The sequence below is a fragment of the Rhyacophila brunnea genome, unplaced genomic scaffold, assembly GCF_057557595.1.
Source record: "Rhyacophila brunnea isolate RB1 unplaced genomic scaffold, BYU_Rbru_1.0 scaffold_5, whole genome shotgun sequence".
NCBI classification, from domain to species: domain Eukaryota; kingdom Metazoa; phylum Arthropoda; class Insecta; order Trichoptera; family Rhyacophilidae; genus Rhyacophila; species Rhyacophila brunnea.
The window spans coordinates 21754049-21768559 of NW_028233170.1; the positions used below are offsets into that span (position 1 = coordinate 21754049).

The following is a 14511-nucleotide window of genomic DNA, read 5'->3' on the forward strand; positions in this document are numbered from 1 at the left end:
GTCCACCTAAACTCACCCTCACGCAAGTGGAATATATTGTTCATGATATTCGTGATATATAGACGGCAGGGCTCGAAAAAGTAGCCCAAAATTAAAGCTCCCCAGAATGCGCTTCGTAAAGAACAGGCGCGGTGGCAACATGCCAGAAATCATTTTCAAATGTTAATGCCATTTTTGATTTTTCGAAAGAAATATTAACCTTTTATTTTTGGTGCTACAATCTCTTTTACAATTTAAAATTTCATACGGCTTAAATTCAGAACGCAGCTTTACGGCGATCCAATAAGCCCCGCGTCTATCTTTTGAATTTCTCTACCTCTTGAGTACCTCTGGATGACTAGATTTTTATTCAGTAATTGTGTCTTCTACGATGTATAGTATGCCAATATCCTATATTAAAAAGTAGTATACAGATTAAGGGGCTACTAATAAAAATACACAAAAATAATATCATGTAGGTACTCACATCCTCTACGATGAAATTCATTAAAAAAGGTACATAATTTGAAAACACGTCAGAGAAATATATAACCTAGCAGGATTCGATTTTATGGGATTCGCGCCCATTTACCAGTAAGCTATAAGTTTCCTATCTACTTGCAATAAAGCGCTTTCTACAATTCTTTATTACTGGCAGTCGGCTTTTGTATTCCAAAGCAATGTATTAATTATGTAGGTACTTTAATTACTAACTGGTGTTAGGATCTCTCCAAATGTATGTTCAATTATCGTTACATTTGTTATTGTAGGTATATTATTCTGTCATTTTTTTTCTAAAGCTAAGAAAATATTTCACCCATGAATAAAATAATATTACATCTACGTCCGTGTTGCATTTACATGAGTATTTATTTGCATGTTGAATACGTAGAATACAATGCTTACAGTTCAAATGATAAACATTTATCTTCAGGCTATAACAAGGGCTGTACTCATTTATTTTCCCACATATTATCATAAATTTAAACGGTTTGAAAATATAAGCATACGTCATATCCGGGTAAACATTGTAACCACGTTTTTATTTATTCAGTTACCCGGCCGAAAAAATATAAAACACGAGTACAGGGACCGCTTGCAAAGGATGAGTGAGGACCTTACTCAAGCTTTCCGTTCGGCAAATACCACTTCTCATACATAAATTAATAACAACACAAACAATTTTTCTACAATTTAAACATTGCGTAGCAGTTTTATTCGTATGTATATATTTACTCTAATAATATGTCATCGCGAGCGGTTTATCCCATAAAAGCGGTGGATATTTGTTTCATTTTATCTGTAGACGGAAACCCTTCATGCCCTCAAATGCTGCTAAAAATCTCAAATGACAGTATTTTTCTGTCTTTTTGATTAGACGTCGTCTATAAATATGACATCACGCCCTAAGGGGAGGGGAGTCTGACATATTGTTATGATATGTGACAAAGGGAATAGGGGATGTATAAAATATAAAAACCTCATCACCATAGGTGGCACAACAACGCAGGGTGGGTCTTAGATTTCTCCGAGAACCTCCTCCATCTCCCTCTATCATCGGTCAGGGTCCTCCATGTGTGTGTGCCGACCTGTCTAGTATCTCCGTTGTCACCGTCTAACTACCTAAGTCTGGGAGTAAAAACCATTTATTTACGATGTGAATTTCATCTTTTTCAATGTTGTCGTCACTTTGTGATAACAGTCTATTCATTGTGCGAATATAATATATTCCTCATTTTAAATGAACTTATTCGATTAGTTTTTGTTACAAAATTTTACAATGGATCTCAAAATCAATATTACGCTTGATATGGCCTAAAGCAGGGATGGCGAACTTATGCCACGATTTTTCAAGAGAATAAAAATACCTATCTTAGTAAAAAAAATACATATAAATATATAGGTATATAATAATTAAAAATAATGACGACACAACCATGCGTATTTATTTTCTTCGGTGTTTGATAGATATTATTTTTACCAATAATATTTACCAATCGATGCGCAAACGGAAACGACGAATTTCAAGCATAAATGACAGATCATATATAATAAAAAATAGCAGGCAAATACTCTTCAAGAACAAGCATTACGTTTATAAAATGTAAATATATAGTTGTACAGGTCGACTCTTAGGGTTTATGCGTATCATATAATATTATCGCACTGACCTCATCAGGCGGCTAAAGAACCCGCGCCGCGAATCTCTGGTTTTGATCGATTTACAATGTTTGAGAACACTTAGGCAATTAAAAAAAAAAAATATTCAATAACAAACCTGATGAAATGTATTGGCAGTCATTAAAATATAAACAGTTGATTGTTATTTCGCCTCAAACATAATCGCCAAAAATGGAGGATAATATACGAAGGAAGCGTGTTAAAATGCTTCCACGATCTCTTTGAACATGGAAAAAATTATTCAAAGAATATAACATATTATACATTCAGCTAGAAACACGACGAAAGATAGAATCTCAAGAACTGAATTGTAATTTTCAAACTTTAAGTAGTAATAAAATTCTTAAAAAAATATGTTTTCATTTTTCTCCATGAAAAACTGCTCGGCACGTCAGATAGTCGAAAAATAATATTTGGGAAATTTTGGCACGCGTACGTAGAAGGGTTCGCCAACCCTGGCATATAGAGACAAATGAAGTCAACTGCCTCTATATAATATATATCAGTATCACAATTTTGAATCAGTGTATTATAAGTAGAGATATTTTATTAGATACGCAAAAATCGTCAAAAAAAAAAAGTTTGCATGTGTGCTTAAATTTCCGATTCTTCGTGCTTTTAAAGTAACACTTTCTAAGAGTTTGTAACTGATAACTTTAACAATTACAATTTTCTTTTAGAACACGTAGAGTTGACTGTTTTAACATTTTGTCAGCTAACCGCGTATAATTTAACAGCTTTTCGTTTTAGAAGCAATATTATGTGAGATTTTTTAATCATATTTTCACTGAAAATATGTAAGTTTCCAATAGTTAGGTCATGCACGGAGTAAATCTACTACATGTAGAATACTTGAAATTATGACGTCATAGGGGCTAACTGTTACGGAACGTGGTTGTATAATGTTCGAACGGAATTTTCAATTTAGCATCATAATAACTGTAGGATATACAATAAAATATCACTATAGACACTTTTTTAATATAACTTGACGTTAACGTGATATATTTTTATGTAAAAATAAGACATAAGTAATAATAAGTAACCGGCTTTGCACGGGGTCGCTTCATTGATCGATATATATGTATCTTACTTCTTCTTGGTCGTTCTCACGTGGCTGAGGATCATGACCACTTTAAAATTCCGTCATTTTCCGAGCAATAAAGACTTTCTACTCCTCTCGGTTTTTTTCTTTTCTCATAGCAGAGTGTAGTCGCGGATGCTCTCCTTCTTCTTAGTCTTTCCTGGAGGCTATCCAAAACCACCAATCTCTCCATGTTTTCCGATCTTCACCGAACAATATGTCCTTACTTAACTTACTTAACAAAATAATACTTATTACACCATTCAATACAAAAATATCTGCATAAAACATGTCAAAATAAAATTAATTCTGACGGCCAAGTCAAGAAAATAAATTAGAATCAACTCCAAAATGTGCAAACTTCATCTGTTGCATAATTGGCAGGAAAGGGCCAAAAAATATATTTTTATAATATTAGTTGAGGCCAAGTAGGAAAATGAAATCAAAAAAACATATTATTACTTTGGCTTTTATATACTATGTAAATTATAAAATAATATAGTACAATCTTTACGTGACTCGTTTGAATATTGTTTTGTTTTATCGCAAAAAAATATATTAAAATATTAATATGGCGTCTGTAATCGGCGAGTTATATTAGACAAGGAATTAATTATTGACTGAATTGGAGTTACGTGGTAGATCTCGATTATAATGGTTTTAAAACAAAATTAGTTTTGTTAATTATACCTTAATTGAGTCATTTATGTTGACACATTGACGTTGTTTCGAGCTGTTAACCCATCTTCGGAAAGATCGTCCATACTAATAATATTGGAACTGTAACGTAAGCAACTCAATTAAAATAGAATTGACAAAAATAACTATGTTTCAAATGAATTAGGTATATCGGAAAATTAATTTGTCCCACAATACTATGACTACTACATATTTTAAATTATTGCATATCAATAGCGATATCCAGTCAATCATTTTCAAAGTAAAAGTTACAATCTCCCTATAATTAATATATGATGTGTGGTTTTATATTAGAAGAGCGACTATTTCCTGGACCACAAAATAGTGAATAAAGTAAACCACTTAATAAAAATACATATTTATGTAATGGAAACAAATGGAGTATTATTAAAACTATATTTGAATATTTTTAATTTTTCCTAGTGCTCAAAGCTCTGCTGAATACGTGTATTTTATACCTTTCAGGCAGTAAAGCTATTGCTTTAAAGATCACCAGAATTTGGTTGGTTCGTGGAATGAGCAGTCAAGTTGAAAGTCTCTTGAGATACCCGTAGTCAGGTTTGACTAACAAATAAAATATATTGCTGATATGGCGACAAGGTTTAAAATTTATCATTTCTATTATTTAACAGTTGATTGATCGATTTACCGAAGTATTTGAGAAAATCTATATCCGGGATCATCGGCTTTCCGGTTAATCTAAAATATTCATAAAAGTATTGGAGACTACGTGACTTTAATATTTTCTTTACAAAATTGAACTGCATGTGTTGAACATTTACGGATTATAATCGATCTAAAATGAAACGGAAAAAAACGTTAGAGGTATAACCAATCAGGCAACAGACTCAGATACAATTTTTGTATATATTTTTTAATATCCTGAGATGTTTTCTTGGTCCTTTTTCCGCGTGAAAATTAATCCGTCAGTGAATATTCGATTCAGGTAAAAATATACATCCTTTGACTTAAATCAAACAAATATCGAATAATTTAAATAATTTTCATACACAATCTATCTCTTTTCGGGCTTTCAAGAAGAACCAGCGGGTCTTATATGCATCATTCGATGAGGCTTGCTAAATTCTCCCATTCTCTCTACGCGTGCTTTCCATATTTTCATCAACTTTATTTTTGTGTGACATTTCTGAGGTTTGGCCTGCAATGCGTCTGAGTGTCCTCGTTTCTAGACTTTTCGGTATACATAGTTTGGTATACAACATACATGACGTATAGTATACTCTAACTCTTTTGCCATTATAATCGGTCTTTTTGTTTCATATCTATTCTCACGTTTCTGTTTTTTTTTTCCAAATTATAATATCTTGAAATGGCTACAGTTTTATTTACTCTCCATTTAATTGTATCATTGGTGGCTGCGCAGATATATCCTCAGATATTTGAATACATCAGTTGCCGTCTACATGAATACTGGAGCTCAAACCATTAGATTAAGTTGACAAAACGCACATTGAAAAAATAAAACATATCTTCTGCAATCGAGACATAAATTTAGGCACTCGGTGGAGGCCGATGAGGTACTTCATCATACTTGTCGAAGCCTCTTTGTCGAAGTCTATTTGCTTAGATTGTTCGGCAGAGTGTCATAACTCGTGTTAATTACATTTACAGCCATGTAAATTCAGTCAAAGCACACTTGAGTGCATGATGCCCTAAACCTTGAGTAACTTGTTCAGAGACATTCCCAGTCATAGAAAAATACTTATTCTTTACATCCAAACGTAGTCCCATGCTACGCCCGATTAATATCGGGTGTAGTTTGATGAGGCTTTAAATTCAATGACCCAGGATAGGGAGGTGTGTACTACAAGTTGATAGCCAACCTTCGATAGAAGACGGCACCAAAAGAACAATATGTAAATTTAATTGACGTATCGTCGATAACAAGTATACGTCTTGCTGGCTCCCTTAAAATCTCTAATTAAATCGATACCAAAAGGTCAACTTCCTAAATAATTGATTTTAATGAACACGACTTGGGTACACCAAAAGTCAACTACACTTAAATTTTTACCGTAAACCAACAACAAAATAAATATGATTCACAACATAATTTTTCTATTTAGAACCTTATCAAGTCGTATCACGTTGGTATACTTGCCATGTTGTATATCGTTGACTTTACGTAAACCACACAATAGTAGTGAACGTTTCCCGTGTTGTGTTTTAAGTCGTTTTGCAAACATCGCCTCCATTATGCGTTATGGCCGCAACCCTCATCGCGAAAGTTTGACAAGGATTTCATGGCCGCCTGCCCTGTTGTTCGGCGTCATTTTTCGGGCGTTCCGCTGCAAATGACACATCTCGTATTATTATTTCGCATCGCCCACGTAATAACATAAGTTGTTTAATAAGGACGAGTTTATTATTATGAAATTGCGATGGGACGGACGGAAAACGGACGTGAAACGGTTTTACGTTGCATAGCCGACGAATATATATGGGGGAGGCGATAAACTCCCCTACAAAGTAACCCGCCATAAAACTGACAGTAGAATTTCATGAAAAAATACGCTTTTGATTTCAAAATTTTATACTGAACATTATAACTGTTGTTTTACATCTTACAAAGCTTAAATTATAATATCCATATACAAACCACTGATTTACTACCATATAAAATGAAAAAAATATAAACGTTATTACCTATTTGGCCCTAATATATTGAATAATTTGAAATTATATGTTGAACCTTTGCTGTGATACCTACACCTTAAAATATTTTTTTTTTCAAAATAAAATTAAGTAGGCACCTGCGGAAAGTCGTTTATTTTATATACTAACCTACGAATAGTTTTATAACAATGCTTACTAAAAATATTAAATAAAATAGAAAAAAAGTGTGCATTAGGTACGTATTCAGGATTAAAAAAATATTTGTTCAAAGTGTCTTACTAACCGAACGAATTCGGTTCTAATCATGAATATATTATTACTCTATATTGTTTGTTTTATTATAACTATAAATAACTAGTGGCTTCTTGGGATAATAACCCCAATCTAGATCGCTTAAGCGTCGGACTATAGCGTCGTGGGTCCCAGGTTCTTCCCCCTGGGTTTAGCAAGTACACATATTGTTTTTCAATTTGTGTATGAGTCAGGGTATAGACCTAATAGGTTGAGCAAGTGGCTGACATCCATTTCTCGTAAAAACAAAATATGTTAATACAAACTTCTACTCTGTGGATGCCCATATGATATTATTAGGATCGGACATGGTCGAAAAAACGAAGACCTGATATCTAAGCTTATAGTACGACATCTGTGTATTATACTATATTTATAGCGTGTACAGAGATACTATATTAACCTTGATCGCTCCCTTAGTCACTATGTGTATACATTAACACATTTAATATTTCCACATTTCTTACTTACGTTTCGATATTCGATAGTAGACGACAGCCTAATTGAAGTTGGACATGCCTGCGGTATCGTATGACTGGTCCACATTCTTCGACGATAAAGTATAAATTATTTAAATGGGTATCTACATATTTATAGTCTAATATGATACAGACTATAAAGGAACGGTGTCTATAAACATAAGCCCTATTTGATTCACACTAATGCTGATTTATTTTTCTTTGAACAGGTGCTAAGCGACGGTCACACTGCAGCGCCCCTCATCAGACTGGGTTACCTGCACGCTATGCGAGGGGGGAAAACTTTCTTCGCTCATTTCCAACACCTGTCCAGCGATAGAGATTATCCACAGGTAAACACTCTCACAATAAATTTATTCAACATTATTCATATTACACTTGCCATGAGAGAGATTGCGCTTTATATTTTGTATGGATCTTTTATCTTGAATTTAGTAAGGCTTAACCATTTGCATAATTTTGTGAAAAGATTAAATTATATTTTCAAAAGTTTTTCTTCAAACATTTTGTGGATAATGAATTTATCATAATATTCATTACTTCAAATTTCAATTTTTCTAAATATATTTCTAGTTTAACATCATAAATTGACCTTTCGTGATATTCATACATCGGCAGACCTTAATAGATTAATGTAATGTAAATGTGTAAGAATTAATGCTTAATGAAAATCGTAATAAAATATATTTAATATCTGCGTTCTTTGCATTTTTTACAATGCATTATTGTTATTCATTCAACCAATTTATTGGGTCCTTGCTCAAAAACAACATGTTGTTTTAGCCAGTTATGGGATTCGAGCAAGCACCTATATCTACGAAGAAATACACTTTGGCACTATTTCAAAGTGTGGCTATAGCAGTGGCGAAGGGTGGAGGTAGGCTGTGAAGATCCGCCATAAATAGTACACGTTACGCATTTATTTTTATTGAACTAATACTACAATTTACAGATAGTATGGTAGTTTTTAAAAATCAATTAAGCCCTGCCTAATCCAAACCATAATAGTTTTGGTATATTTTGGGCGAACCGATAAAATTGTGCACACTTTTTCATTCATATTTATCTGTTTTCGTTGGATTAAGAATACATATTAAACATATTTGTGGTTCATTTTTTTTAAATTCATTAAGCCCTGCCTAACCAAATTATCATAGATAAAAATATTATTACATCTATAAAATATTCAAAGTTATGTATGATTTAATTGCATAATTTGGGATATTTTATAGATAGACGAGTATTTTTTAACAATTATTATCTATTATGGCTTGGTTGTCGCAGGGTTTATCGGATTTTAAAAACTAACCGACACCATCTGTAAATTGTAGTCTTATTCAATGAAAACAAATACGCATGACTGACAAAATTTAGTGTGCACCATTATGGCGAATCTTAACAGCCTACCTCCACCTTTCGCCACTGGGCTATAGTACCACTACCAATGAGGTTTGAAATATTTCACTATACCTACTCATTCACAAAGACGCCGTTATAAGCGAAAATCACTTCACTACTATCAAAGCCTAATAATCTCTCACAATACCTATGGTAATCATGATTGAACCTTGTGATTTTTCGAGAATTCTCGAGAATGCTTTTAATGCTTTTCCGATAAAAATTTGAAGAATTCTTGAAAAGCTCAACAACGATTTCTTAATATCTTAATCTAATCTTAATTAACGGGAATAAATACTTTTCATAAGTTTTCAAGAATTCTCGATCATAATTTCTAATCATAATAATTTGTAGGTATTAGGTATCGTACAGGTATTCGTCATATTAAGCACTTCTAGCAAAATTATTTAGTTGTTATAATTTTCTACATCATTAAGTTTAGTATTCTAAATTAAAATCTTGAAATACTTTAAAAGATTTCAATATAAATGTAGATATTGCTAGAAACAAAATGACTAACTGAGATAATGATCTAGATTCAAGATTATTTACAACGGCTCTCGTGGTGCAGTGGGTAAGGCGCTCGCCTTCCACCCGAGAGTTCCTGGGTTCGATTCCCGGTCATGACAAAAACATTTATGTGTTTTTCTCAAAGCCTGGGTGTTTGTGATTGTTCAAAATTACTAACAAACCACCTTGTACGAAAAAGCAAGGATATGGTTATTAATAATTCTAAAAAAAAAAAAAAAAAAAATTACAACTCTTAAGATAGTTTCAACATTTTAATATACGTAAAACGTATAAAGGCTAAGTGATACCTAAAAGATATAAATTTAACCCTATGTAGTAAACAAATTGAAATAAAATCCATAAATAATCTAATCAATGTATGACATCAACCTTTTTAATAGCAATATCATAAAATATTTTAAATACTCAAAAGACACTTTATTTTATGAATTATTCGTGTTTGTTAATAGGTATTTTAATATTAAATTTTGAATAATGGTAAAAAAAACCTTGCAGTAGATAAAGACATGAGTTTGTCTCCGACTCCATATTCGACAAACGTTGTAGGATTAATTTTTTTTTGTTTTGATGTTAAACATTATTCAGCTATGCGTGATTTTGAAGGTGGATTTGTCGTCCGAAACATCTGCTGTCAATGAGTCAAAATTCTGAAATTTTAATCCATTATCAAAGCAATACTGTTTCAATAGATATCGCTAACATATACAACAAATTTTAATTTAAAATTCTTACCCATCATCAGAATTTCTTGAATAAATTAATATCCAAAAAGTAATAATCGTCTACTGTTCAAAATCAGCTGACTAGACTGAATAAAAGTCGAGAGAAATGGTAGGATCCGCTAAGACGTTAAATTTTACATACATTGCAAGTTTCCTTCTTGGTCTATTCTCATTAGGGTGTCCAAATATGCTTTTTCATTAAACCTATTATAAATTGAAAGTTTTTTGGCTCTCTATTTGTCATAGTTCTATTCTATTTTAATAACGTAACGAGATTGTAAAGAGTAAAACCATGACTGAATACTTTTTTTGAGAGCATTGCCAGATCACATTTTTTTCATCAGATTCACAATCCGATATGCATCAAACAAAAACAACATAATGTAAATTAGCCATATCCATGACTTTATACTCGGATAGTGATAATAATAGGATTCATATACCTACATGTTTGGCGAATGGACAAACACTGGACAAATTCTATCTAAAGGCTCGATGACATTGAGCGAGTTTACAAACTACAAGCCGGCGAATTTACTATATGCTAGTAGACTCGCACAGTGTCACCATTTAACTAGCTAACAATCTACGAGAAAAGTTGAAAGCCGGGCTACTTTACTCGCTACTCACTGGCGTGTGTGCCGATCTGCGTCTGCGCAGTAGAGCGATAGTGGCGAACCTGTAAAAAACGAACTAATCAATACGTCCTGTCAAATAGCACCAAAAATGACCTTTAAGATACATAAAGTATATCTTATGTACCCTTTCAATATTGGAGTCTGGCGTAAATCCCAATGAACTTTTATTTACGCATCCGTCTCCGCAAATTAGAGAAACAACAAACGGTTTCAACTCGCTAGCTTGTTGGCTTCTGAGTGAGTGGAAAGTTTTGTGTGTCATCATCACTATGGCACTAGCTGACTCGCCGACTACTGGCTTGTAAACTCGCTCAATGTCTTCGAGCCTTTACAGTGGAAACGCTTTTTCATTTGTTTCTGCCAACCACGAGACGTCACTGTCCAATGAGACAATTTTAAATTTGAGACCAGGCTTAGAGTACAAACTAACTACCAGTCTAGGGTAATATAATATAATGACCTAATCTATTTGGGTCTAGGACGATTTGGGGCCGCGACAACTGGGCGCCACGCAATCGAATGAAATTCGAAAATAAATAAATGTTCATGAATAATGGGTACCTTTAAAATATACATTAAATATTAGTATTTATATTTAAATTAATATATTCTTATTTAATACTAAGTGACAATTTAAATAACATACACATGTAAATAATGATTTAATTGTGCATATGTTTAAGTTCCAACGAGAAGAGAAGAGATATAAAGCCTCTATGATAATTCTCAATACGCAACAAAAAAACTTTTGTTAAGATCAAAATGAATTAAAATTCAGTAATTTAAGTAGTAGATAAAAACCGATTAAAATTCATCGTCTACTTTCTGTATACGTAACGAACGTCTATTTTATTTCATTCGACATTGCGGCGCCCAATTATTGTTCTGGTGCCCAGTTATCCCATTCCCTCTGTATTTGACGCATATTTTATTTAAGTTTTTTCAATTATTTATTCACCAATAATTTAAAATACTCTTGTTCTAAAAAAATCATACTTATTATTTCTTATTTGTGAAACACTTACTTAGAAATAATATTTGATAAATATATCAAACTTTTGGTCACCGTGGTGACGCTTAACGAAAATCGTTGCTCAGCTTTGTGTTGTCTTTTGGGACGTTTTGTTACGTTATTCTCGGACATTTAATCTCTTAGTGTATTTTAAAAGCACTCTTGCCGATCTAGAATATTAAGTGTCTATTAATTTATGCCACAGACAACTAACTACTATTACTCCGTGCGACAGCTTTATTTCTTCAAGGCAAAACAAGTAATAATTATTAAAACATGGCATTGCATTGGTGGTATGGTATGCATTTTTTTAATATTCGTAATGGCTTTGACATTTTTTAATATTCTTTTTGTGACATTTCCTTTTACTTCTTGATAGGAATTTAATATTAGTAAATGTTGCTGTAAGTAACTTTCTTGACTTAGTTATGTTAAATGAATAATAATTTCTTTAAACATTAATATTCATTTAAAAATAGATTATATCTTTTTTGCTTGCACAATTATTATAAAGTTTATATCTTGGATCAGAAAAAATCACAGTAGGTCGACTAATCGCAAATTCGACTAAGTATTTAGTTAAACATATTTTTTTTGCACATAATGAACAACTCATATTAAGATTCCAAGTATTACCTAAATTTAAAACCTGTTGAATTGATCGATCGTATGAGATTTTTCAGGTGTCTTTCTGTGTTGTGTTTATAACATGTATATTAATCTCTAATCCGTACAATATTCGGCAATAGAATTCATTGAAATACATATTAAAAATTCATTATTAAAACAAAAAAAACAATGTTAATTGTTGTTAAGTATGTATAATTTAATATTTGGCTAATTGTTGAAAAAAAGTCTTTTGTCACAAATCTTCCACTGCTTAAGTCGCTATTTCCGGGTTGGCCTGACAGATCATAATATTGACTATCTTCCTGTGTCGGTGGTAGATTCGCATATTTTTCACAAAGATATATAAAATCTAATGGATTCAAGCTCTGTACTATTTCATTTAAGTCGTTTTTTGCGACCCGGGTTTCGCCTTTCGGCATCTTCAGGCGCCGTGTACACTCACCAAAGGCAAACACACACTGACAATGAACTATCTTTACTCCAGCTTATATAATAAATCAATACAATAAAGTAGGTAGCTTGAATCCATTAGAATTTAAATTCAAATTCCATCAAGTACCTTCAGTCGATAGTACTAGTATTACAAAGATATATTGTCATACCTAAGCAGCCGCAGTGGCGCACCCAGGGGGGGGGCAAGGCACCCCCCAAACATGAAAATTATCAGAATGATTTTAAACATTGAAATTGAAAGCCAATAAACTATACCTTTGGGCTTAGACAAATAAAAACACGGCAAAAAATGATTTTTAATAATTCTCCAGCACCCTTTTTAGAAAAAAATCTTAGATTTTAATTTCTAACAATATTAACCAAACCCCCCCCCCCAATATTAAATCCTGGGTGCGCCACTGTAAGCAGGTACCTACTATGGAAAAGCTATAACAGAAATATTTATTTTTTGTATTAAATAATATGCACATTATTTTCATTCACAATCACAGTGGACGATATTGTTATCTTAAATTTATTTCTAAAATAACTAAATTTATAAAATACATAATATTATATTATATACGTACGAAATAAACGTTACGTATACAAATTTAAAACAGCATTAGAATTTATAAAAACTTACTAAGAAATTAGGTTCCTTTATATTAATATATCGACCATGGCGATCCGGAGTTCACATCTCTTAGATTCTAAGCTTAATATTATATTATCTAGGTATCTTTTTGTCAATTGTAAACATGCCTTAGATAGGTAAAACCGATATTTAGCATCAAAGTTTTATAGTTTACATATGTATACACAATACAAAATGGTATACAATATTATGCATCGTTTATTGGCCATACCATTACTTTTTATACGTGGGCAGACGCATTCATTATTATGGAGAATGCGTATATCCAACCAGCAGGTCAAATGCCAAAAGATGCGCACTGTCGCCGAATTCTGATATTGTAATGGAAAGTGGACTTATCCAATCTTAATTTATAGAGCCATTTAGCCGTAATGGGAAATTACCGCGCAGTTTGTAGAAAATAAAATGGCGTCGCTTTGGCATTTTTCTCTCACTTAGTCGCTCTGTTATTCGCGACGAGTCGTTTTGCAATGGAGATTTTTCACTGCCGGCTAAATCTGAATATCGATTAGGCATTATTTTTAACAACACAGAAATTATACAAAACTCCGAAACCTTTTTTTCCGCTCTCTCATAATTCTGTTTTCCTTTTTTTTCAATTTGTATTATTAGAATTTCGCTTCTCTTTTATGGAATCCAATACAATCTGCTCGTGATTAAATGAAAATTATCACGTGAATGTCATTCAACTTGGAAAATCTTTGTTGCATATAGAATAAAGCATTTTTTTCATACATATAGCATATCGATGATGCAGATCACAAACCTCCTTAGTCAAAAAATACGATTTTACAGGGGAAGGTTAAAACTGATTTATTTGCAGCATAATATGATGAATATGGCATAGGAGTTTTAATTAAAAGATCAATAAACTAGGCTATATTTCTCTTTGACATAGGAGGTAAAGTTCAACAGATCCGTTAATTTTTTGTTGATTTTTTGATACCATAAAGTCAAAATCATAAAATTTGACATATAAGGTTTGTGATCTGCACCATCGATATCGTACATATATATGTACTACATTTAACCATCTTATATCATCATCTTGTAACGTAGAAAAATTTCTTAGCTTGCTTTAACATCTTCTTCTTATTGTGCCATCCCCTAGCGGAGGTCAGCCACCATCAAGGCGATCTT

General features: G+C 32.5%; 1 protein-coding gene across 1 annotated transcript in view; it reads left to right on the forward strand.

Annotated features, from left to right (window-relative positions):
- The window catches only part of LOC147066151 (neuroligin-4, X-linked-like), a 379113-nt gene that overhangs the window by 341335 nt on the left and 23267 nt on the right, over positions 1 to 14511 (forward strand). Inside the window, exon 10 of the mRNA XM_085955728.1 lies at positions 7560 to 7682. Within this exon, the coding sequence (XP_085811854.1) occupies positions 7560 to 7682 (123 nt within the window). The remainder of the gene's footprint in view (positions 1 to 7559; positions 7683 to 14511) is intronic.